At 38.5% G+C, this 27,972-nt stretch overlaps 1 protein-coding gene and 1 long non-coding RNA gene across 2 annotated transcripts in view; both read left to right on the top strand.

The window, feature by feature from the left end:
• The window catches only part of LOC113568559 (B-cell receptor CD22-like), a gene marked incomplete at its 5' end in the record, with an annotated part of 50,496 nt that extends 34,431 nt beyond the window's left edge, over nt 1-16,065 (top strand). Inside the window, 8 exons of the mRNA XM_035534710.1 lie at nt 801-1,055; nt 1,166-1,420; nt 1,531-1,785; nt 1,897-2,151; nt 2,262-2,281; nt 10,711-10,951; nt 11,085-11,134; nt 15,766-16,065. Coding sequence (XP_035390603.1) covers nt 801-1,055; nt 1,166-1,420; nt 1,531-1,785; nt 1,897-2,151; nt 2,262-2,281; nt 10,711-10,951; nt 11,085-11,134; nt 15,766-16,065 — 1,631 coding nt within the window. The remainder of the gene's footprint in view (nt 1-800; nt 1,056-1,165; nt 1,421-1,530; nt 1,786-1,896; nt 2,152-2,261; nt 2,282-10,710; nt 10,952-11,084; nt 11,135-15,765) is intronic.
• On the top strand, nt 2,320-3,248 carry LOC118242641. The gene is made up of 3 exons (XR_004776978.1): nt 2,320-2,510; nt 3,036-3,117; nt 3,216-3,248. It is a non-coding gene; the product is annotated as an uncharacterized LOC118242641 (long non-coding RNA).
• Nucleotides 16,066-27,972: the final 11,907 nt, after the last annotated feature.

Genomic DNA, 27,972 nt, shown 5'->3' on the forward strand with positions numbered 1-27,972 from the left:
CACAGGTAGGTTACATATTGAATTCCCCATTTTCTAATTGTGATGCATAGTGTCCTTTACTCAGAGGAATATGAGTATTGAAGTTTATTAATGCCTATTTTTAACTATGATGCACATTCTCACTTCATGCAAAGGCATTTGAGTTTAATTAAGCTGATTATTGAGAGTTGTTAAACTGAATAAGGGTTACTCTGATATATTAGCTGTACTACTCAATTTGTATTACACACTTTGTTTCTCTCTTTTCTTTAAATAAAATGCAAGACAGTTTCATCACAGCAGAATAATTTTCTTAATTGCTTGAAGTTTCCCTGTATGATTTAAATTGTGATGGACTTCCAGTTGTTTCGTTTGATGATTCTCTCATTGTCTTAGAGCTCCTTGTTAAAACTCTTCTTGAAGTAATAGAGAGAGAAGCAGCAGTTCTGACGTGTACAACCAGCTGCAGTTTGACTGACAGTCCAACATTCATCTGGTACAAAAATGGACGTCGTTTATCATCCAGTACAAACCCACTCCACCTGCAGCCAGTCAGCAGTGAGGATGCAGGCAGTTATATGTGTGCTGTAAGAGGATATGAACATCTCCCCTCTCCTGCTCAAACTCTCACGGTCAGATGTAAGTTTACATAGTTTCATTTTGCTTTCATACAATACTTCCAATATTTACATAAAATCAAATGTGAAACAAATGAATTACTGAATAAACATCCTAAGATCTTGCACTGCCAGTGAAATAATTTTATTACCTGCATAATAAAAGATAAATATTACATTTAAAGCAATAATGTCTGCTAATAGATCCTCCACAGAATGTGTCAGTGTCCATCAGTCCCTCTGGTGAAATAGTGGAGGGCAGTTCAGTGACTCTGACCTGCAGCAGTGATGCCAACCCACCTGTGCAGAACTACAACTGGTTCAAAGAGAAAACATTATTAGGAAAAGAAAGCACACACATTATTCCTAATATCAGCTCTGAGGACAGTGGAGAATACAAGTGCAAGTCCAGTAATGAACATGGATCAAAATACTCATCTCTAATACTGAATGTTATGTGTAAGTTAATGTTTACTTTGTACAGTTTGAAATTCTGTGTTTTGTAAAGTTACAGTAAAGAAAATACATTCTCTGATGATTAAATCATGCCATTGTTTCCTGGTTTTTAGATCCTCCAAAGAATGTATCAGTGTCCATCAGTCCCTCTGGTGAAATAGTGGAGGGCAGTTCAGTGACTCTGACCTGCAGCAGTGATGCCAACCCACCTGTGCAGAACTACAACTGGTTCAAAGAGAAAACATTATTAGGAAAAGAAAGCACACACATTATTCCTAATATCAGCTCTGAGGACAGTGGAGAATACAAGTGCAAGTCCAGTAATGAACATGGATCAAAATACTCATCTCTAATACTGAATGTTATGTGTAAGTTAATGTTTACTTTGTACAGTTTGAAATTCTGTGTTTTGTAAAGTTACAGTAAAGAAAATACATTCTCTGATGATTAAATCATGCCATTGTTTCCTGGTTTTTAGATCCTCCAAAGAATGTATCAGTGTCCATCAGTCCCTCTGGTGAAATAGTGGAGGGCAGTTCAGTGACTCTGACCTGCAGCAGTGATGCCAACCCACCTGTACAAAACTACACCTGGTTCAAGGAGAAAAAATTATTAGGAAAAGAAAGCACACACATTATTCCTAATATCAGCTCTGAGGACAGTGGGGAATACAAGTGCAAGTCCAGTAATGAACATGGATCAAAATACTCATCTGTAATACTGAATGTTATGTGTAAGTTATTGTTTATCTTGTACAATTTGAAATTATTTTGTTTTTTAAAGGTACAATAAAGAAAATACATTCTCTGATGATTAAACCATGCCATTGTTTCCTGGTTTTTAGATCCTCCAAAGAATGTATCAGTGTCCATCACTCCCTCTGGTGAAATACTGGAGGGAAGTTCAGTGACTCTGACCTGCAGCAGTGATGCCAACCCACCTGTGCAGAACTATAACTGGTTTAAGGAGAAAATATTATTAGGAAAAGAAAGCACACACATTATTCCTAATATCAGCTTTCAGGACAGTGGAGAATACAAGTGCAAGTCCAGTAATGAACATGGATCAAAATACTCATCTGTAATACTGAATGTTATGTGTAAGTTAATGTTTACGTTGTACAATTTGAAATTCTGTGTTTTGTAAAGGTACAGTAAAGAAAATACCTCCTCTGATGATTAAATCATGCCATTGTTTCCTGGTTTTTAGATCCTCCAAAGAATGTATCAGTGTCCATCACTCCCTCTGGTGAAATACTGGAGGGTAGTTCAGTGACTCTGATCTGCAACAGTGATGCCAACCCATCTGTGCAGAACTTCAACTGGTTTAAAGAAGGAAGAACCTCACCTGTAGGATCTGGACAGAATTACAGAGTTCTACAGAGTGGATTCTACTATTGTGCAGCTCAGAACCATCATGGAGCTCAGAATTCATCTACTGTGTCTGTCTTAATAAAAGGTAACAATCAGATAAATCAGAAATGTCCTAATAATGCAGTTAATGAATGAAAGTGTGTAGGACAGTTTATATATATTTATTTGCTTTACAGGGTAGACCTGATAGTTGTCATGTTATAGCCCCGCCCCCTCCCCAAGTTTCTTGGTGTGTGTGTGTGTTCTTCTGTCTTGCCACGCCCTCTCATGTTGTCCACCTGTTCCGTGCTATGTGTAATCGTCTTCGATGTATATATGTCTCGTGTGTCGTAATATGTGTGTTGGTGTTTGAGATGTGCATAGCCTTAGAGCTTTGTCTTATGTTTTGCATGTTTTTAAAAATAAAAGCATGTTTCATCGTGCCTCGTCCCCGCATCCTGCTTATCCTCGCCACAATAGTCATGATACAAGAGACATGATATGATAGTTGTGATATGAAATTTCCATAGACTTGATTCAATGATTTGATTTTTGTTAATATATTTTGTTATTGCTGTTATGCATACGTGCATGTGTACGTGTGTGTGTGCATGTCTGGATCTCTCAGTAGGCTCTTCCATCATTCTTAATATAGCTGTCGGAGTAACAGTGTGTGGGCTCTCTGCTCTTCTTGTGCTGGCATTCTGGATGAGGTGAAGAAATTTGTGACCAACTTCCTTGAGTAGAACAGGTTTCAGCAATTAATTATGTCTGTGCTGGCAATATTTGATAGTTTGTGTTCTATGAGCAGGAGGAATAGGAGTAAGAGAAAGAAATACCACAGTGACTCTAAAAGGAGAGGGAGTGGAACGGCGCCAGGTTGTCGAGAGAGAGCGCTATCCAAGGTTCTGACTCTGCATAGTGAGGGATCTCCAATGGAGATCTTCATTGTAAATCTTCACTGCCTCTTCATAAAGCCACTGTAATGCCTACATCAAGGCCTGCTTCTGCTTCCTGTTTCCTACCTGCGTCTTCTCTGCAGAATGCTGACCCTGATTCTACGGATGATGCATACACCGCTCTTGAGTTGAAAGTCAGACCCTCTGATAATTTATATGATGTACTTGCTGTAAGTATCTTCAAAAACAAAATTAGTCTTGGTTGTTGTGGCTCTTGTAGCTCACCTGGTAGCACAGGTAGTGTGAGGTGTTAAAAACACTGAGGTGGTAGTTTTGATTTCCAGGCAACATTTGTTGTGTGGTTCCAACAAACATGTAATTCTAGACAAGAGTGTTTGCTGTGAATGCTTTACTTTCATATGTGCGTTTTATTGCCACCTTTACACAGACTGTTCACCCCTGTCCTGATGATTTGAACACAACCACCTGTCCTGTGTATGAGAACATCACAGTAAGTTCAAGCTGTTTCATTCCACTTGAAAAGGTTTTATTATACTTGAGAAAACTGAGGAAGTGAGTAAACTGGATAACACCACCCAGAACCTATTTAATTCCACACATTGATGGTTTATTTGGAACATGTCATGTTTGGTTACTAAAGAGAGGGATTACTATAATGCAGATCTTTCTCACATTGCATACAACACTGTCAAGAATTAGCTCACTTTATGCTTCTACGAAAAACCTTATTTATTAGAGACACAATATAGGTATACAAAAACAGATCTTCTGTTGCCAAGCACAAATGTCTAACCATCATCTATCTATGGTCATTTACTGACTATATGAATGAACTTGATATTCTTTTAGGTGGCAGGCCACTAAAAGTCCAGCAGTGACACTGATACTGCTGTGTTTTGCATATGAACATGCCACTACCATATGAGCATCACCGCTGTGATCAAAATAGGCTGCCCCCCAGTGGCCATACCCAGTGCTGCAGCCATCCTGTGTAGGGTTGAGCTGTTAAGAGCTGAGTTAGATCGTGGCTGATAAATAGTGCATGACAGATACAATCATTGGCAGTGACAGTGTACATTACTAAGAATTAGATCCTGCTGAGTTTCTCCATTATTATAACTATATGTTTATAAACCATAACTGTAACTGTATGATTATACCATTAAAACTGACAAACAGAATGACTGACAAGTGCTATATCAGTATGAAGTTACTTAAGTTACTTAGGTGCTAGAATGAAGTGTATTAGTGAGGAGTATTATTGAACTATTTAAATGCATGGCTGCCAGTGTGTGTGTGTGTGTGTGTGTGTGTGTGTGTCCATGTGTGTCTGTGTATGGATTAGTGTTTGGTATGTATGTGTGTGTTTAAATTCTGCTCTAGCACACTTTCATTTGTACTCTCATTCTTCTTGCAGACTTTGAGAAAACAATACAGAGACCATAGCAATAAAAAGCAATAAACCATAAAACACAGTCTACAGGAAAAATATATGTGTGTGTGTGTGTGTGTGTGTGTGTGTGTGTGTGTGTGTGTGTGTGTGTGTGTGTGTGTGTGTGTGTGTGAGAGAGAGAGAGAGATTGTTGGGTGAAATGGCTGAAGGTATGACTACCATATTTTATTGCATGGATCTGGGTCAAGATGTAAAATTCCACATTTTTCAGTCAGGATTTTGGAATAACACAAATATATAATTTTAATAACACAAATATCTAATTTTGAGGATTTGCCATATTGCTGTTTCTGTTATAGAAATAAAAAAATTTATTTCCTTACCTAATACCGATGTAATTAAACATGATTATTTGAAAATTATTTTAAGATTTGCATGAATAAATGAAAGATGCCCTGACCTTTTATGAAAGTAATCTGTTTTTGTTTTTTGTTTTTTGTTTTTTTTTGGGGGGGGGGTTGTTTTTTTGTGTGCATGTGTCTTACCAGGTTTGCAACCTGGTATTATAGTGAACTTTGACTTGGGTTTCTTTGTCTCACCACACTCATGTGTTCACTGAAGTTGACTGAAGTTGTAGAGGAAGGTGGAATCTCTGGGTGTAGAATCTCTCCGGCGGCCCGACCTGATGTCCTTTCACTTATAATCACCACAATGATCTCACAACATTGTCCAGCCATACATCAGGCCCATCTGGTGCACAGCAGAAACACAACTGTGCAACACAAACAACTATCCGCACCAAGATATGATGAAGAGCACGCCAGCTACTTCATTTGCAGCTAAAGGTTTTTTTGTGTATGTGTATAACAGATATAATATATAATGTATAACAGCTGGTCCTGAGATAAAGCTGTGCTTCAGTCAATCAGTCATCACTGTAATGTATATATATTTTGTACATAAAATCTCATAGCAGTGAAAAGTTTCTCATAGTCTGTGGTACCAGTGTGAACATTCTCATAGTCTGTGGTACCAGTGGGCATATTCTCATTGTCTAGCTCAGTGTTAGCTTCTGGAGTCTGATTCTGGCTCACTGAGTTCTGGTTTCCAAATTGATCCCCCTCATAGTCAGACACCTCAAACTGTGGACAGATAACAGAGAAAACTTCTTAACACACTAGGGTTAGAGACTTCACTTGGGGATCAGTATTTCACAAAGCCAATTATTTATAAACTAAATGAAGACATAATAACATTCTTCATATATCATGATGTTTTTTTTATGACTTGAATATGTTATTGGCTAACCCCCTCGTCACTCATCTGTCCTCTTCCTGGATGACACCAGGACATCACCAAAGGCTCTAAAAGGGGGTGGGTACATACTGGATAAAAGAAAACAGGTCAATGAAAAAGATTCAGATATTCTGTTTTCATTCATTTTTGTTTTATACAGTGAATTTAACAAAATATATTGTCTAAAATCAGCTTCACAGTACACAGGTCTAGACCACACATGGGGTATAAGGAAGAAGCCTCGGGATTATCAAACTGAAGAGCTAAACTGTGTCTCTTAGGTCAAGGCTAGAGAGTAATGCGCACACAAACACATAAAGTATAGAAATGTGAAGACCACATTACATAATAAAATGTGATGAATGAATGTGTCATTAAGATCAAACAGACTGAAATCTATAAAAATGTGCCTGCAGTCTAGATGTCCAAGCAAATGTGTGTGATTCTACAGAAAGTCTTACCCTTGTAATGTAAGGACAAAAACATAAGAATCCAAACCACAGACGTCATCAACAGGACACACAGTGAGACAGTGAGATGAAGCTGCCAAACTGTCAAAAGAAACACACGTCTTCTTTTACTCTTTTAATTTTAAAAGCTTACCATCCAGAACTTTAAGGATGACATCATTAAATGTGTCCCTAAACATTCTGTCCACCTCACACCAGTATTTACCAGAGTCTGCCCTCTCCAGTCAAGTGATACTCACAGTGAAGTCTGTCCCTTCATCCATCAGGCTGTATCTCACATTGGATGGCTTATCTGAGTCAACAAGGACGTCCTCAGCTCTTTGACAAGGATCCTTACAGAAGTACTTCCTGTTATCTTGAACCCACTTATGAGTACACTTAAATGTGATTGACTCTCTTTAATATTCAATGATTGTAACCCCAGATGTTTTGTATCTTGTTGTTGTCAAACAAGGTTACAATGCACAAGGATGTAAATTTGTCAATTTTGTCACCCACTGCTTTCCTTCAAACACTGTAAGCTTCAGAAGGGAGGAACAACTTACCTGAGAGAAAGCGACAGATAACAAGATGAGTAATCTTCATCATTGTCATCATTGACAGCCTCCTGCAGTCCTGCTACAGCTCCTGACTGAAATGTGTGAAAGCAGAGACGTGGTGAGACACACCCAAACACACACACACACACACACACACACACACACACACACATACACATGCACACACAGATGTACACACAGGCACACACACGCTCACCCTTAGGGGGTTTATAAGCACAGGGTTATTTCGCCATCTGCTGGACAAAAACTGGTTTGGCAGTTGGAAGACTTTATAGAACATAAATCTGAAAGTTGTTAAAGTTTTGTTGTCCTTGTTATTTCTTGCACTACATTACTTACATACGTGGCTTTTCTTTGTAAAATGTCAACATGTCTGTTTCTGCTGTCTGAGGTACTCACTAAGCACTTCTTCACTTGGGGCCAACATCCTGGTGTCCTGGATTTTGGTTGTTTCATCTTGGATAGTGGCTCTGACACTCACTAGTCCTCAGCCTCTTTCCCCTTAGTGTATAGTTTCAGAGTGATGGATTTGGACTGAATCCCTCTGTGCATTGTGAGGGGTTTCCTTGTCTTGATGTCGGTGGCTTTTATCTCCTCATTAGGCCAGCTAATTATGCCAGCGGGGTGTCTGATGACTGGTAGATCGTCGGTGTTCATAGCTCAGATCTTGTTCCTCCCATTCAGCTGACTTCTCAGGACTGGCCTCACTCATACGTCCACACTTATCAGATCTGTATGACATTCCGATGTCGCTGCTGTATATCCTGAGATGAATTAGTGAGTCAATGTCTCTTTCACTTCTGGCATACAGCTTGATATCATCCATGTAGAGGAGGTCGCTCTTGTTGATAATTTTATTAATTATTTACTACTAATTATTTACTAATAATTTTCCTTAGTAGTCACTTGATGTTAACTCATGTTATTGGCGTTTTATCAGCTGGTACTTGGATGGAATTGTTTCCTTTCTGGGGGCTCTTCAGGATCAGGAGTGTTTGGCCTTCAGTTAATCATTCAGGGTGGGTTCCATCCCTAAGCAACTGATTCACACACACACACACACACACACACACACACACACACACACACACACACACACACACACACTTGCAGTCACATTAAATTGTGCTTAAAAGCCAAAACTATAGCCACTATGATGCTACAATTATGAATTGAATTACAAAAACAACCATGTTTTCAGTTATATCGAATATATATTTTCAGTAAATATGAAGTTCTTTGCTTTGTTTGTAAAAGTAATTGGATTTATTATATTTATTAATAATTTTACTAAAGTAAAAGTAAAGTCACATTTAAACATCAGCCACCATCAATAACATCAGCCACCATCAATACTAAACTTGCCATTGTCTACCATTTTTTAAAATGATGTGAGTAGATTTATTAGAATAGCTCCTCCCTTTCCATTTTGCAATGCATTATGGGACAATAGTGTCCTTCCAAACCATACACAAAAATGACTGGTTCTATGCAGTTGGGATGCATCCATTAGAACCATCCAACTGTTAGAGACACTTGTAATGACAGCCTGCTCAAAACTACTTTGAAACATATTGTGTCAGCCCGCTTCAGTTGCGTAGTTTCATTTGATTTTATTACAGTAGTGGAACTGACATGACTGATCATGACTTATTGATCCTTATATTCTGAATTGCTCCTAATTTTCTGAAAATTGGTGGGGCGGGGGGTTAGATAATGAGAAATTTCAATTAAACTCTCTGCACTCACATTTAAACAGCAGTGAAACTGTTCTGCCAATAAGTTTAAGCAATTAATTATTTTCCCACCGGAGGGTGCAAGAATGCATTCTTCAAGAGAAGAACGTTTGATTATCATCTCCCTGATAACGCAGGCTGCCCATCTACATCCTGTTTACATTTGGTCTGAAAAACGGACCCATAAATTGAAGAGTAGGGATACACTGGTTACCAAATCCCCCCACATCCCCCACACCACTGCTACAGAGCTTGCTGAGGGCTTTGTGGTTTTTCTCAAGTTTAGGGCAGTCTTAGATTAAGAGCACACTGTGGTAAGATTAAAATTCACAACCCCACTATAACTACAAAGTGCAGATATATTTTTGTTTGTTTTTCTCTTTACTCATCCTCATATATTATGTGACTGAGCGTTAAGTTGTTCAGAGTCACTAGTGTCCACTTCTCCCCAAGCTCCTCCCCCACCCTGCTACAAGCTCTTCTCACTTTGTGCTTTAGCTCAGAATCAGCTCAGAGTTCTGCAGTATCTGTTGGAGTTAGAGAGGAGAGAAGTGAAGCTGTAAGATAACTCCCACTCTCTTATGGGGCCCAGACTCTTCTAATGACCTCTTTCATGCATCATATGTTTCAGGGGCTTTTGGAACAGAATGGAGTGTGACGTACAACCCAACTAAAATATGTGTTTTAAAGGGGTCCATGGTGTTCATCAATGGCAGTTACACATACCCAGCAGGGCTTGATGTGAACGAGGAATTTTGGGTCAAAGTGGATTTCAATCCACAAGAAGACAAGCCTGTATATTGCAGACCGACTACTGACTCAGGAAGGGTCCAGTGTTATGTAGATAAACAGCAACACTTCTCCCTCAAACTGATCAATGTAACGAAGGAGGATGAACATGCCTATCACTTCAGAATCAAAACAAATGTAAGTGATCAAAAATGGCTGGGAGATCCTGTTAAGATCAGTGTCACAGGTGGGTTAAATCTTTAAGTCCCAGTTTTCTAACTGTGATGCATAATGTCCCTTTACCCAGAGAAATTTGAGTCTTGAAGTTCATTAATGCCTATTTTTAACTATGATGCACATTCTCACTTCATGTAAAGGAGTTTGAGTTTAATTAAGCTGATTACTGAGAGTGGTTAAACTGATTAAGGGTTACTTTGATATATTAGTTGTACTATACAATTTGTTTTGCTTTTATTTTTTAACAAATTCAAGACAATTTCATGACAGCAGAATAATTTTCTTAATCGCTTGAAGTTTTTCTGGATGATTTAAAGGCTGTCTAATTGTGATGTACTTCCATTCGTTTGGTTTGATGATTCCCTCATTGTCTTAGAGCTCCTTGTGAACACTTTTCTTGAAGTAATAGAGAGAGAAGCAGCAGTTCTGACATGTACAACCACCTGCAGTCTGACTGACAGTCCAACATTCATCTGGTACAAAAATGGACGTCCTTTATCCTCCAATGCAAACCCACTGTAAGAGGATATGAACATCTCCCCTCTCCTGCTCAAACTCTCACAGTCAGAGGTAAGTTTACAATGTTGGTTTCATTATATGATTATCTGATTATTGCTAAGTTCATTTCATTGCCAATTTCAGCTCATTTCTCAATTAAAATGTAAATACAATGAGGTAGTAGTCTTATTAGAATTATATATATATTCTTTACTTTGAGTACATGAGGCATTTCATTACTATAAAATGCATTAGCCTCATGGTGTTATTGTCTGATTTAAGATGAAGACATTAGTAATGGTGGGACAACTATACAACATCTCCAAAATCAGCTCTTAGAACAGTAGAGAATACAAGTCCATTAATGAACCTGGATATAAACACTACGCAGCTGTAACCCTACATGTCTTTGCACCACTGATTGATGCAGATCATGCCTGTAGTCTGTAGTCTGTAGCCTGTAGTTGGTGTCCATCAGTCCCTCTGGTGAAATAGTGGAGGACAGTTCAGTGACTCTGACCTGCAGCAGTGATGCCAACCCACCTGTGCAGAACTATAACTGGTTTAAAGAAGGAGGAACCTCACCTGTAGGATCTGGACAGACTTACAACATCACCATCAGCTCTAATAGCAGCGGCTGGTACTACCGTGTAGCTCAGAATGAACATGGGATGCTGAAATCAGCTTCAATAGATGTCACTTTAAAGGGTGAGACAGACAGACAGTTATGTTTCATTTTTCATTCATCAGTTCATTTACTTATTCCTTTGCTAATCAAATTACAAAAGCCCTATATTGTGTTTATGAACAATAGTGTGTGTATGTCTGTTTCTCTCAGCAGGTCACTTCTACATTTTGCCTGTAACTGTTGGAGTGGGCCTCTGTGGGATTGTACTTCCTCTCTCAATAGTTTTATTTGTGAAGAGAGAAAGTTTAAGAAGGTAAAGTGAAAGATGTTAATATAAATTACATGAATAAACGATAACTTTATAGTACCTTATTTCAGTTCCTTTCTTTAAAATATGACTAATATCATAAATACAATTATATGAATAATAATGTTTATTCTCTGTTTTCTGTTTGGATGAACACTGACATTTGGGGATTTTTGAGCTCAGAGGCAAGAGGCAAAAGAGAAATAGAGATGAATCTGATTATGGGGTGAGCTATCACAGAAATCCAGATATATTTGTCAATAAGGAGTCTTAACCCTGCTAAAGAGTTCATAGAATTCATGTCATGACAAATCAGAACCTTGAAATGACAGTGTCAGTCTTAGTTCTGTATATTTAGCATTTCTTTATGTCAGAGTGAGAGCTCCATCTGAGATGCAAACTGTCAACAACAAAATAACATTAGTGGAAAAACTCCAGTGGAACCTTAACTATTAAGCTAATCAGTGTTTCTCATTAAACTGCACATCATTAACTCTGTGCTTCATAAAACGCCAGCCTCAAGCCCTGTCCTACCTGTGACACCTCCACATCCAGCTCTCCTGTGTATGAGATACTGCAGTGAGTTCATCATATCAGTTACATCACAGTTATAGAACTCAGTTAGAACTCAAGAATCTTGATAGCACTCTAGAATCTTTTTTGAGATGGGATGTGTAAAGCTCTTGTCATTTTTACTGAATTCTGGATGAATACTACGAGACACAGCTTTCTTACATTACCATGACTATGTAGAATCCAGAGGAATATATTATTAAATTTAGATATGCCAAAGCAAGCAGGGTTTTTTTTCCTTTTCTTTCAATTTGTTAAGCCATATGAAGATGTTTGTGTGTGTGTGTGTGTGTGTGTGTGTGTGTGTGTGTGTGTCTGTGTGTATTTTGTTATTCCAAATGTCCTTGTGATCTGATATTCTTTCCTGTGTTTCCTTTTATAGGCCTTAAGGAAACATCACTAAGAGATTCATCACTGAGAAATCAAACTTGCAGCTGTATCCCAATGCAGTCAAAAGAGTGAGAGATATAGAGGGGAAGAGAGATGCATGACCACATGTAGAGTACACAAGTATTGTTTCCTTCAAAAGAAAAGCTTTTCAGTGTTTTACATTAATAATTAATGCAAAAAATATTGCAGCCTTTCATTTTTTTTGGAATGTTGGAAAATAACCTTGTTCGTATTTTGACAATCTAAATAATTAATACATCTAAATAAAAATCTAAATAATTTTTGTTCATTCAATTTTTATCTAGTCCATTAATTTTAATCTAGTTAAAATACTTGAATGCAGTTTCCTCAAAAGCATCATGATGTTTATATCTTGTTCACGATGTGTACTAAGGGATTCTCACTCTAGCAATCTGGACTACAATGAAAATAGAACAAAATAATGTAAGGTGATCTTGAACTCAGGTGATGATGCCAACGGCCTGCTGGGTGAGCAACCACACTCTCATGATGGGCCCGTGTGCAGAACAGTTAGCTCGTGGAACAGGTAAACAAGAAAAGTAAATAACCAAAAGGCAGGGAGTCGAACCCCAGCCATTTTGTTGCGAGGTGAACGAGCTCCTGCTAGACTGCAGCGGCCATAAAACAACCTGTGCGTATATCGCTCTTCACAGGAATGGAGGACTAGAGGGAATGAAAAACTAAACACCACACCGAGCTTTGGAAAATGGAGAACCAAGCACACCATGGGAAGGATGGCAGCCCCAATGCCCTGGGGAAAACCAAACTAAAACTTCCTAAACAAAACCAGAGAACAAGGAGTTGTAATGGCTAAGGGGAGCTTTGGAAGAGAGACAGATTTGAGAAGGAAAACTGGAGAAGGGACAGAACATGTAAAAACACAAACACCCTCACAACAGAAGGGCTTACAGACCTCAATACTCAAAGGTACCAGCTAGGCACTTGGCTCAGAACTTTGGCAAAGACCCAGCACTGAGTGACTGGCTCACTGGCCTTATATAGACCTAGCCCAGCTGTTGGGCGTTTAGCCTGATTAGTGGTGTGCCTGACTCGAGACCTCCCACTGGTGGTCGGAGGGGACCTCGGCCTGGCACCGATCCTTACAAATAAGGTTACGAAACAACAAAAACTCCATCATGTAGGGATTAGATCCACACCACCAGCACCTATAAGACTGACACCTCTATGTCAGGTACAAAAACCAATTACTCTAATCTCCTTATCATGGAGTTATTAGTTAATAGCTGATGGCTTATTGAAAGACACTCTGACCTGCTACTTACATTAAAAAAAGGAGCATTTCCAGCAATGGAGAAAGAGTCTGGCTTGCATATTTACCCTTGTAAAAAACACAAACATGCAAAAAAAAAAAACAGGGTTCCATTGGCTCAGGTCTTGCAACAATAGAACAAAATACAAGGGTCTTGTGTGGAACATCCATTAGTTCTGTTGGAGTTAATGGGCTGCCCATCTCCTGCCCACAAAACCTTCCCTCAGTGTGTTACATGTGTCAGCGACTGTGGAATACGCTTTCACCATCCATTTGTGATCATTTCCAATTTACATTTTAATCTTCTGGGTTGTGACATAATGTCTAAATTAAACATGATAATCATGGGTCATAATATAATGACCTCTCTGGTTAATGATCTTTCTATTTGTGATTCTACTTACACCTGCAGTCAGTTCTGCCTTCTCTGTGAGTTGAATACCAAGATCAAGTGGGTACAGGGTCTAGCTGGCACCTACACCCCCCATGTCATGTAGGCAATACCTGCTCTTGCCTGAAAAGGAGGACAGTGTCAACATCATGGACTTTCTGCTGTCAGAGGAGTTCTGACACCTATTGTGCCCTCTTATAATACTCTAATCAATCCAGTTTGCAAACCAGATTGGAGGAGGTGGCATTTCACACAAGATTTGAGAAAGGTCAATGATCTTGTCATCCCTCGCTTGTACTGGACGTCTCTTGTATAATAAATATAATTACACACACACACACACACACACACACACACACACACACACACACACCAACCATCATGGTTGATGTTTGTTCTGCTTTCACTAGCATCCCTGTGCATGTAGACACAGCCCATTTTTGCACTTACATTTAGGAATAAAAAAACTGTCTTGCACTAGCATGGACTCGGACTATGTTGATGGGGCTTACAGACCTGGGGGATTCCTATTGGAACTTATAGTACCAGGTCTTCCTGTGTGCTCACACTCTGTGGTTGCTGCTGCTGCTGCTCAGAAAATACTAGTCATCAGATCACCAAGGAGTTAAACACAGCAGCCACACAACATGACAGCTCAGAGGTGTAGTGGCTATGAAACATTTTGACATGAACTCGTAGTTTGACTGTTAAACACTCTTCTCTGCAGGGCTCTTCAGCCTTCATGCTGCATCAAACGCTTTCTCTCCTGAATTCAGCTTGGACACTGGAGGAACACAGTGGTTTGCTCTTATTCATGCATGTTATTCATCTGTTCAAGGATAAGCCCCTCACTATGTACACACACAGTCGACATGCATGTGGTGTCTCCCATGATTTCTGATGGATTTGGCCAAAGAACCGGTTTTGGGCAGTAGAGGGAAAGATCATATCACATTCCACTCTCATTGCAGCCTGACTGCAAGCTTCCCAGTCATTTAGCAGTTATCAAAGTAACAGGATATGACACCCCAACCATAAGCAACAAAGCAGAGCCTTACTAGCTGATACAGCAGAAAAATACTCTTAGGATGATTGATCAATTTTCTAAATGGCCTGAGGTATTCCTGAGTGCAAAGGAAAATGTGAGAACAATAGTAAGAGTTGTGGCAAGAGATATAATACCTATGTATGGAATACTGCATTCTAACAACAGTGATAAGAGCCCAGCATTCACATCAAGAGTCACTCAGCAGCTCTGCAAATATCTGTGCGTATATATCTATGATCGATTGGAGGTTTCACATCCTCTACTGCCCGCTGTCATGAAAATGTCTCCTTTCAAAGTTTTGATGGGAAGACCATTTCCCATGTTGTGGGTAAAGGGCCAACCAGGCCCCATGCTAGCTGGTAATTTACACACAATTATCTCTGATTGTACTGTAGCACTCCTTGAAATTCTCACCAGATGGCAAAGTGCTAATCGAATGTTTGCTTCCTAGGAGATTTGTTGAGGCTCACTACACACAATCCGCTACTGTTATTTATTAATGTTCATTCATTAAAGTTCATTAATGCCTATTTTTATCTATGATTCACATTCTCACTTCATGTAAATGCATTTGAGTTTAATTAAGATGATTACTGAGAGTTGTTAAATTGATTAAGGGTTACTCTGATATATTAATTGTACTACACAATTTGTTTCTCTCTTATTTTTTAACAAATTCAAGACAGTTTCATGACAGTTTCATAATCGAATGTTTGCTTCCTAGGAGATTTGTTGAGGCTCACTACACACAATCCACTACTGCTATTGTGATAATCCAAACAGCTGTACTGACTGATACTCAGCCTCAGTTGATATATGCTAGTAGATTAAAGAGGCCCCCAGTTAGGGTGTACTATTGTCCCTATGTGTGTTTTGTTGTATGTCTGTATGCAGGTAATCCATGGTGAATCTTATTATGCTGAAGTTCAGAGTGAAGGGCCTCCTATGGTGCAAAGGGAACATCGTGTGTGCCTTGTCCCTGGAAATAGCTGTAAATGTGACACAGCACCAGTACTATGTGGTGTGCCTCTCCCTGTCCAGCAGATGGAAAAACACCCCAATGTACCTGTTGTTAAATGGGTCATATGCGCATATGGAGTCACCCTTCTGCTAGAACTCCATCCCCCATTCTGCTGTTCCTGGGAAAGTCACACTGTCACCACACCATCAGTGTCATTTCACTTAACAACATGAGGATGTCAGAGTTGTTCGAATTAAACTACGGGCGTTTGGACTGGCTCCTGTTTGGACTGGCTCCTGGCTCCTGTTAGATAGCTGTGTACTCAATACCTCATGTTTCTAATTAACTTGGCTTGTTATTACTACTAACAAAGGATGATTGGGCAGTGGTAGCTCAGTGGTTCAGGTACTTCCTTTGTAAACAGAAGGTTGCTGGTTTAAGCCCCACCGCTGCCAAGTTGACACTGCTGGGGCTCCTGAGTAAATCCCTTAACCCTCAAGTTGTACTCAGTCATAATTGTAAGTCACTTTGTATAAAAGTGTCAGCTAAATGTAACTGATTTAACCAATGGCAAAGGTGATTTCATATTTTTGTAAATAATCTGCATATCACTTCCAGGAGAAATGAATATTTGCCACATGTAAAAGGTGTGGTCAGACCAGGAAATTTCTCCAGATAAACTGGCCTTGACTGGAATTTTTTGCCTTTTTATTCTCTGTTGTTATTCTGCTACAGTAAAAGACAGCAAAGTAAGAATAAAATGCATCTGTTTCCTCTCTATGCATGCTTGCAAGGATAAGAAATAATGCTGAGCTAAGTCCACATATTCTGCTACCATGTAACTTCTTCATTTGATGCCTGCTTTGCTTGCCAAAAACCACATTTGCCTTTGTTATTGTTCTTCCTCTTTTTTCCCTGTGCTTGCTCTTCTTGTCAAACACAGGTAGTCTATAAATTACACATGCTATCTAACTACAAACTGACTCTGTGTCTCACTGCTGCTCAGACGCTCTCTTCAGGTGCCTGAGGTTCACAATCTGGATGCAACCAGATTCCTCACTAAGAACTGACCAACCAAATACTTAACATCATATATACCCCACTCTAGAACTAAATTAAATTTTGACAGCGTCATGTTACGTCAGGACTGACCAACCAATCTGAATGGACTTACACACATAAACAGGGATGTTAGAGTATGACAGAAAGAGGAGTGTGCAGAGCTACTCGTTTGCAGCTTTTTATTAAAATATTCAAAAACTGAGAAAATGCCCTTAGATTTCATTACGATGCTTTGGAGGAAACTGCATTAAAATAAATGGACTAAATGAATGAATGAATGAAGGGATGAGTGAATGAATGAATGAATGAATATAGTATTAAAATAGTAGTGACTATTTTTTATTCGCATGAGGTTCATTTAATTATTTAGATTAGCAAAATAATAAGAAGGTTATTTTTCATCCTTGCAATAAAAATGCAAAGGACGCTTTTATTTTAACATTTTCTGAGTATTAATCATTAATGTAAAACACTGAAAAGCTTTTCTGCTGAAGGAAACTACATGTTAAATTTATTCTTCCCCTCTCTATTTCTCACTCTTTTGACTGCACTGGTGTCACGTATGGGCCCCCTTCTGGCATCCTTGTTTACATGATTTCCCTGTCATGTCTTTGTTTTCCTTTACTTCCTGGTTGTTCCGTTCCTTAATTTCGTTTTCTCCATGCCTGTCATTCCTTTTACCTGTTCCTCTTTCCCAGTGCTTGTTTTGGTTTAATCTGTTCCGCTCTCTGGTCTGTATCTCCACCTGTAATGATGTTCGCCTGTGTCTGGTTAGTTTATAAGTCTTGGTTATTTAAGCCCTGGCTTTGTTTTGTCTTCCAGTTTGTCGGTTATTTTGGCATGTTCGGTTAAGTTTCTAGTTGTTGTCACTGTCACTGACCTTGTCATTGTTTTGCTGTTTGCTTAGTTCGTGTGTTAATTTGTCTCAGTGTTTTCCCGTGTCTCTGTTTGTTAGCCTCTCATGTTTTGTTTCCTTTGTTCATTAAAAGCCTCCTGCGTTGGCATTTTGCTTCTGGCCTAGTAAACGTTACTGCAGTAAACGTTACAATTGGGCCATAGCTGCAAGTTTGATATTTCTCAGGGATGATTCTCTTAGTGTTGTTTCCTCATGGCCTATAAAAGGACACACAGGAAAAAATATCAGAATACAAGGATATTTGGAATAACAATGGACACACACACACATGCACGCTCATTCAAATGTCATAACAAAATGAAAATAAAATCACATTTTTGTGTTATCTAAAATTAATAATAATCTATTCCTGCAGATTCTGTATAGTTATGACAATGTAAAGTAGCCTAATACTAAGAAAGCTGTGTACTGTATATTTCCAGTATTCATTAAAAGGTTTTCTGAGAACTACAAATGTGGAACACAAAACTGATTGAAGAAACCCACATGTCCACACTGATGGTTCAGCAGAAAGATGCTCGTGGGTAGACTTTGTTTGAGTAGAAAAGTGTGCTTATTACTTCAGTGATCCTATTGATAGATTAGGTGCAGCATTATTTATAATAATCTAATAAATTCAAAAATTCACTTTTTACATTCTGTGAAGCAGAGAATTAACATACAAATCAGAAACAGTGTGTGTGTATGTATGTGTGTGTGTGTGTGTGTGTGTGTGTGTGTGTGTGTGTGTGGGAGAGAGTTCATGATAGTTGACCTGGTGTATGACTTTGTTTCCAGTTTTCACTTTACTCTTGTCTGCTCTAATAGTTAGTCTGCAGTTGTACATTTGTATATATTCAACTTTTTCCCTTTGTTGAGTGGTCACTGGTAAGTAGGGAGTGACTGCCATTTTGTTTTGGGGTGTGGTTTGATCAGTTTTCCACTTAGGGAGTAAATGTAGTTTTGTGTGTATTTTCTTTTGTGTAGATTTAGTGAGTGGCTTTTTTTTTTCCAGTGTGGATTTATTTCTTACTTTGGCCTGGGTCACTCCTGATGTTATAGTAGTGTCACACTGTCTCCTGTACACTACACTAGCTGTCATTGAACTACTTTGGTCTGTTGGAATCTGATTTAATTTCCACTACAGACTTGTTTAGACTTTTTTTTTTTATTTGGGTCACACTTCCCATTATGGCCTGGAGCCTCGACGAGATCGTAACAAAGTGTAATTTAACATAATACATTTCACTTAATTTTACCTTCTTAAACTTTCCCGCTTCTTCAATAAAACTATTGAGAGGAACTACAATCCCACAGAGGCCGACTCCAACAATTATAGGCAATATGTTGAAGTGGCCTGGTGAGAAACACAGACACATATACAGTATAGCAATTATAGTTTGTAAATATGAATGAATGTGAGTAAATGAATGTCGACTGATGAATGAATGTCAACAATTAAAACATAACTGCCTGTGTGTGTCACCCTTTAAAGTGGCATGTGCTGAAGCTGATTTCAGTATCCTATGTTCATACTGAACCACACAGCAGAACCAGATCCTGGAGCTGTTGATGATGTAATTCTGTCCAGATCCTACAGGTGAGGTTCCTCCTTCTTTATATCTGGTGTAGTTCTGCACAGGTGGGGTGGCATTGTTGCAAGTCAGAGTCACTTCACTATTTCACAGATGGATAAAAAGACATTATTTGGAGGATCTAATACCCAGAAAAGGAGAGAATGTGAAGAAATGAATATAGCATATTCTGCCTGAAAGGAGGAACAGGCAGACTACAGTTATGGTAAACATCAACCAGTGATACAAAACCATGTAGTTACAGCTGTGTAGTGTCTATATAAACATTCATTAGCTGACTTGTATTTGAACTTGCATCATCCACATTTCTAAGAACTGATTTTGGAGATGGAGATGATGTATGGTTGTGCTTCCATTACTAATGTTTTCACCTTAAATCAGGCATAAATAACACCATGTAAAGAACGAATTTGATAATAAAATGTCTCAAATTAAAGATATTCTATTGTGACATCATGAAACAAGAGCAAGGTGCAAGTGAGGAGCATAATTGTTTAATTCCCAAATGCAACCAAAGACAGAAAATACATTTTCAAAGTAAATTACTAAGCAGAGCCTTTAACTTGTGACAAGGGACCATAAGTACAAAGCACTGAACTCAGGCACCTGTGGGGTTTAAATAGGGTGCAGATAAATGAAGTCTAGGTCTAGGTGATTATTCAAGTAAACAGGTGATTTGGATTGGGGAAGTGAATGTGTGCAGTGATTGGTGGATGTGGTCTGTAAGGGCTGCCTGTGTACCAGCGAGGGTCTGACATCTATACATGTTGAAGATTTAGTGACTCTTTCGTGTTTCATTGTGTGTTTTACATTTTAACTGTGAAATTCATTTAGTAATAGTTTATATTATATAATCAAACAATGTAAAGCTTTCATTAAGCTGTCATATATTTTGGTGCCATGATGTTTAACAACAGCTATTAGCTAATAAGTCCATGATAAAGAGTTTAAAGGAATTATTTTTTGTCAGTCTTATAGGTGCTGGTAGTGTGGATCTAATCCCTACATGATGGAGTTTTTGTTGTTTTGTAACCTTATTTGTAAGGTTCGGTGCCAGGCCGAGGCTCCTTCCAACCACCAGAGGGAGGTCTCGAGTCAGGCACAACACTAATCAGGCTTAACGGCCAAGAGCTGGGCTAAGTCTATATAAGCCCAGTGAGCCAGTCACTCAGTGCTGGGTCTTTGCCAAAGTTCTGAGCCAAGTTCTGGGTATTGAGTTCTGTGAGCCCTTGTGTGACACCTCACTTCTGCGCTGCGAGGGTGTCTGTGTTTTTACACGTCTCCTGCCTTCTGCAGTTTTCCCCCTCAAATCTGTCTCTCTCCTAAGCCTCCCCTTAGCTATTACAGCTCCTGTTTTCTGGTTTCGTTTGGGAAGTTTTAGTTTGATTTTCCCCAGGGCATCGGGGCTGCCATCCTTGGTTCTCCCTTTTCCCACACTCGGCATGGTGTTTAGTTTTTCTTTCCCTCTAGTGTTGTTGTCCTCCATTCCTTTGAAGAGCGATATATGCGCAGATTGTTTTATGGCCACAACTGTCTAGCAGGAGCTCGTTCACATCGTAACAAAATGGCTGAGGTTCACTCCTCACCTTTTGGTTATTTACTTTTCTTGTTTACTTGTTCCACGATCTAACTGTTCTGCACAAGGGCCAACCATTAAAGTGTGGATGCTCACCCAGTAGGCTGTCGGTGTCATCATCTAGCTGACGTGGGTTCGAGCTCACTTTACATTATTTTGTTCTATTTTCATTGTAGTTCAGATTGCTAGAGTGAGAATCCCTGAGTACATGTACTGAACAAGATATAAACATCATGATGCTTTTGAGGAAACCACATTCAAATATTTTAACTGGATTAAAATTAATGGACTAGATAAAAATGTAATTAACAAATAATAAAACATTTAGATTTTAATTTAGATTTATTAATTAATTCGATTTTCAGAATAAGAACAAGGTTATTTTCCATCAGTACAAAAAAAAAAAAGAAAGGCTGCAACATTTTTTGCAGTTGATTACATTTTTTACTGTTGATTAACTGAACACTCTTGTCTACATGTAATCATCCATCTCTCTTCCCCTCTATCTCTCACTCTTTTGACTGCATTGGGATACAGCTGCAAGTTTAATTTCTCAGTGATGATTCTCTTAGTAATGTTTCCTTAAGTCCTATAAAAGGAAACACAGGAAAGAATATCAGATCACAAGGACATTTGGAATAACAAAATACACACAGACACACACAGACACACATACACAAACACACACGCACACACACACACAAACATCTTCATATGGCTTAACAAATTGAAAAAACACAACAAAACAATGCATGTTTTGGCATATCTAAATTTAATAATCTATTCCTGTGGATTCTATATAATTATGGGATTGTAAGAAAGCTGTGTATCGTAGTATTCCTCCAGTATTCAGTAAAAATGACAAGAGCTTTACACATCCCATCTCAAAAAAGATTCTAGAGTGCTATCAAGATTCTAGAGTTCTAACTGAGTTTTATAACTAGAGTTCTATAACTGTGATGTAACTGATATGATGAACTCACTGCAGTATTCTCATACACAGGAGAGCTGGATGTGGAAGTGTCGCAGGTATGACAGGGGTTGAGGCCGGCGTTCTGTGAAGCACAGAGTTAATGATGTGCAGTTTAATGATAAACACTGAATAGCTTTATGGTTAAGGTTCCATTGGAGTTTTTCCACTAATGTTATTTTGTTGTTGACAGTCTGCATCTCAGATGGAGCTCTCACTCTGACATAAACAAATGCTAAAGATACAGAACTAAGACTGACGCTGTCATTAAAAGGCTCTGATTTGTCATGACATGAATTCTATGAACTCTTTAGCAGGGTTAAGACTCCTTATTGACAAATATATCTGGATTTCTGTGATAGCTCACCCCATAATCAGATTCATCTGTATTTCTCTTTTGCCTCTTGCCTCTGAGCTCAAAAAAACCCAAATGTCAGTGTTCATCCAAACAGAAAACAGAGAATACACATTAGTATTCATAATATTGCATTTATGATATTAGTCATATTTTCAAGATTTCCCATATTAATAAAGTGCTTTTGGAAAGGAACAGAAATGAGGTACTATAAAGTTATCATTTATACATGTAACTTATATTAACATCTTTCACTTTACCTTCTTAAACTTTCTCTCTTCATAAATAAAACTATTGAGAGAGGAAATACAATCCCAAAGAGGCCGACTCCAACAGCTATAGGCAAAATGTAGAAGTGACCTGCTGAGAGAAACAGACATGCACACTTTTGTTCATACACATAATATAGGGCTTTCATAATGTGAATAGCAAATGCATAAGTTAATGAACTGATGAATGAAAAATGAAACATAACTGTCCGTCTGTCTCACCCTTTAAAGTGGCATCTATGGAAGCTGATTTCAGCATCCCGTGTTCATTCTGAGCTACACAGTAATACCAGCCGCTGCTATTAGAGCTGATGGTGATGTTGTATGTCTGTCCAGATCCTACAGATGAGGTTCCTCCTTCTTTAAACCAGGCGTAGTTCTGCACAGGTGGGTTGGCATCACTGCTGCAGGTCAGAGTCACTGAACTGTGCCCCACTATTTCACTAGAGGGCCTGATGGACACCAAGACATTCTTTGGAGGATCTAACACCCACAAAATGAGAGAATGTGAAGAAATGAATATGACGTCTTCTGTCTGAAAGGAGGAGCAAGGAGACTACAGGCATGATCTGCATCAACCAGGCATATATCCAGGTTCATTAATGGACTTGTATCCTCTACTGTTCTAAGAGCTGATTCTGGAGATGTTGTATAGTTGTCCCACCATTACTAATGTCTTCACCTTAAATCAGGCAATAACACCATGTGGAGAATGCATTTTATAGTAATGAAATGTCTCATGTACTCAAAGTAAAGAATATATATATATATATATATATATATATATATATATATATATATATATATATATATATATATATATATATATATATATATATATATATAATTCTAATAAGACTTTACTAATTCATTGTATTTTTTGCATTTTAACTGAGAAATGAACTGAACTTGGCAATGAAATAAACTTAGCAATAATCAGATAATCATATAATGAAACCAACATTGTAAACTCACATCTGACCATGAGAGATTGAGCAGGAGAGGGGAGATGTTCAGATCCTCTTACAGCACACATATAACTGCCTGCATCCTCACTGCTGACTGGCCGCAGGTGGAGTGGGTTTGTACTGGAGGATAAAGGACGTCCATTTTTGTACCAGATGAATGTTGGACTGTCGGTCAGACTGCAGGTGGTTGTACAGTTCAGAACTGCTGCTTCTCTCTCTGTCACTTCAGGAGGAGTGTTCACATGGAGCTCTTATACAATCAAAATAAATAAATAAATGATTAAATAAATAAACAAGAGGAGTAATATCATATAAATGAACTGATTAATGTTTATTGATCTCTCTTTTACTGTCTCACTACAGTCTCCCAGATTGCTAGAGAAGGACAACATTACACCAATTACAGACATAAAGACTCAGGAGGAGCAGCGTGTGGAATTTCTTTCTTTCCCTTGCCTTGTTTTCGATGGTAAGTAACTACTAGCTACAGTTTAAACCTTCTATTCTTGTGTTGTAATAAAGGTACATGAAACTTTGGGTTTGAGATGCTATTGGCTGGATGTTTGTAGTTCATTGTTCTTTCCCAAGATGCTCAATATATACATTGCAGCTTTTAATTGAAAATAGGCTCTTGAAAAGACCAATTTCAGTCATTTGCTGAAACACTTGCAGTTCTTTAGCATGCAAGAAGTTAATGAACAAATTTGTAGTTTGAACTTCTCTGAATTTTGCCTACTGATCCAGACTGTCTAAACTGAGATGTAGTTTTTATCAGAGAACAGTAGCATTGATTTCTCTCACCTGTAATGTGAAGTTGAACTCCAGGATAGTAGAGATATTTGTCTGTTTTGACTGGTGTGTTTACTGAAACTCTGAAGCAGTACATGTGTTGATCATCGTTTGTCACATTACTCAGTCTGAAGGAGAAGTTTTGCTGTTTATCACCCAGATAATGAATTCTGCCTGAAAACTCTGTTCTTTTATAAAGATCAACTGATTCCACATCCTTAACTGGGTCTATGACCCAAAATGTATCTGTCACTTCATGATCTTTTGGGTATGTAAAAGTGCCATTAATAAACACTGTGGACCCTTTTAAAACACATATTTCAGTTGGGTTGTACTTCACACTCCATTCTGTTCCATCAACCCCTGAAACATATGATGCATGAAAGAGGTCATTAGAGGAGTCTGGGCCCATAAGAGAGTGGGAGTTATCTTACAGCTTCACTTCTCTCCTCTCTAACTCCAGCAGGTACTGCAGAACTCTGAGCTGATTCTGAGCTAAACCACAAAGTGAGAAGAGCTTGTAGCAGGGTGGGGGAGGAGCTTGGGGAGAAGTGGACACTAGTGACTCTGAACAACTTAACGCTCAGTCACATAATATATGAGGTTGAATAAAAAGAAAAACAAACAAAAATATATCTGCACTTTGTAGTTATAGTGGGGTTGTGAATTTTAATCTTACCACAGTGTGCTCTTAATCTAAGACTGCCCTAAACTTGAGAAAAACCACAAAGCACTCAGCAAGCTCTGTAGCAGTGGTGTGGGAGATGTGGGGGCTTTGGTAACCAATGTAAATTAACTTCATTAAATGGGAACACTGTGTCAGAAAATCTTTATATTTTAACTTATTAATCTTTATATAATAAACTTTTGATGAAGATTGCAGTCTTACCCAGAGACATGAACAGAGTGATGAGAGTGAGAGTTAGAAGAGGAGTTCTGAGTGACATCATTAAACAAACCTGCACAGACACACAACAGCACACAACACAGCTGAGTTCATCACATTTCTGCTTCTGTTTACACTGTTTCAAATATCAGTCAGAATGATCTGATGACACATCTGTATTACTGAGGAGGTTTGGCTCTTGTCCTCTCATTTCAGTTCAGTTTTGATTCACAAAAAGGATTTATAGGAATCCTTGTCCAGACTCTAAATGTACAATTTGAAAGCCATTGTGATAAGAATAAAAACACAACCATTCTACCAACTTTAACAAAATAAAAACCACTTCAACTATTTAAACACCTCATCTCAGCATTACATACAAATGTATTTAAACAGTCATAAATCAGATACATATTGTATTAATAACAATTTTGTTATGTCCTAAGCAGTGTAGAAGACTGAAGTGGCCAATATGTATGTAGTGAGAGCTTGTTGTTCAGGTCTGTTCTAGGAGGTCTATTCTCATCCCACCCAAAAGATGAAGAATGTTGACACCCAGCCAGCCAAACACACACACACACACACACACACACACACACACACACACACACACACACACACACACACACACACACACACACACACACACACACAATCACCCACTCATAACCACTCTTTGACACCCAGCCAATCAGACACCTCCAATCTGTCAATCACCTGTCCTTCAACCAACTGGACCACCAAATCACTTCCACGTTTCCAATCACTCACTGACTGGTCATCACACATATATGAACCTTGTTACATTCTCTTCATTTAAGGCATCACCAGTCAATGTTTCACACTGACCTCCTCTATTCCAATCCAATCACTCACTGACTGGTCATCACACATATATGAACCTTGTTTCATTCTCTTCATTTAAGGCATCTCCAGTCAATGTTTCACACTGACCTCCTCTATTCCAAATAAAAATCTAGCCAGCCACAACAAATACTTAATCCTTTTGCCCTTTTGAAATCTTTTAGATATTTGTTTCATGTTCCCCTCAGTTAACTCCTGCTTTGTCTATTAGTTACTTCATTAAATGTACATTTTGTTACCTTTCACTCATGCCTCACTACTTTCCTCAGAAGGTCACAAAGGGTTTGAAAAATAATGTTGGAACTTACAGGCACTATGTGTTGAATTCCAGTAGAAATCTTAATTCATAATATAGATTCTAAATCTCAAAACTTGAAGGTGATCAAACAAATTGATCGTAAATAGCTAAATCACACTCAGTGAAATAGAATTATTGCATATTTTTTCCCATGAAATGTTGCAGCACTTTAATGGAGGAGTTGACTTGACCCAGGAATCTTAGCACCAGAGGTCATATCACTGTAGAGCAATCTGACTAGACAAGGAACTTGAAAGAGTAGGGGGAGTAAACTCTATAGCCTACCAAACCATTCACCAAAATCTTCTTCATTATCACCCAAGATATATCAAACAAAGACTGCACACCAGACAGAAGGCTCAACACCACTGTTCAGGATGTGACATGAGATATCCATGACTACATCCAAACACGGGATCCCAAGGATGGGCTGATGAGGGCATGTCCCAGTCAGAAGGGGGACATAGTTACCGTGAAAACAGTGGAGGTGTCATGGCAGGATTACCTACATGGAATTTAACACTGACAGGTATCAGAAGTGGCTGACAAGACAATCTTACCAATGTCTGGAAAAGGCATGACTGAAGGACAGTACAGAGTCACTGATCATGGTAGTAAAAATACAAGAACTAAGCATTATGTTAATTGTAACAGGGGTGCATTACACCACACAAGATGCAGACTATACAAAGGAGCATCTGAGACTAACAGGAACACAAGACACTTGCAGGGAACGCAAATATTAAGAGACCTGACCAAGTGGCAGAGACCATGTATAGAAACATATGCAAGACAGATAATCTGAACAACTTCAAATCTGTGTGTGTTATCAAAAAGGTTTTCCCAGTGGTGACTGGGGCACTTGTGGCAGAGACACCAATGCTGGGAGTTGTAGCTCCAACAGGAATAAAAGCACCAATCTAATTTCAGAAGAGCTCAAGGCTAGAATCAGTAAAAATACTCTGTCACACTCCCAGGCCACTCTCTCTCTCTCTCTCTCTCTCTCTCTCTATATATATATATATATATATATATATATATATATATATATATATATATATATATATATAAATCATCATTGGTTGAGTGTTCTGTACAGAGGGAGCAGTGATGTTCCACACCAATTTCTTGTTAGCCCTTTGTAAGTCTTTTTTTGTCACCACATTATTTTCTTGTTCCTGGTTTTTTTATCTTTGTTCCTAATGTAAATTTTTCATTTCTAATTCACAGATGGGTCTGACTGCTGGTTTCCTGAAAATGGACTATCATAATAACTCCTGGACTGTCCTAATTAAGACTCCTCTCTGTCACTCGCTCACACGCACTTCTCACATTCACACTCATTTTTTGCTTGCTTTTTTATTCCTTTGATTTACACAGTCTCTCCATCAGGAACACAAACACACCACATAAACATAACACCACTGAAATCCAAAACCAACTCCACGTCCTCTACAACTATATGTGGATGAGAGTTCATGAAGAGTGGTAATGTTCTCTTGACCTTTATGCTATTTACTAAAAGCACAGACTACGGGGAAATTTAACAAACAAATGTAAGTTAATAAAGAGCTCTTCTTACCTCACTGTGCAAAGTCTCATCAGCACTGTGG

The sequence above is a fragment of the Electrophorus electricus genome, chromosome 16 (assembly GCF_013358815.1).
Source record: "Electrophorus electricus isolate fEleEle1 chromosome 16, fEleEle1.pri, whole genome shotgun sequence".
NCBI lineage: Eukaryota > Metazoa > Chordata > Actinopteri > Gymnotiformes > Gymnotidae > Electrophorus > Electrophorus electricus.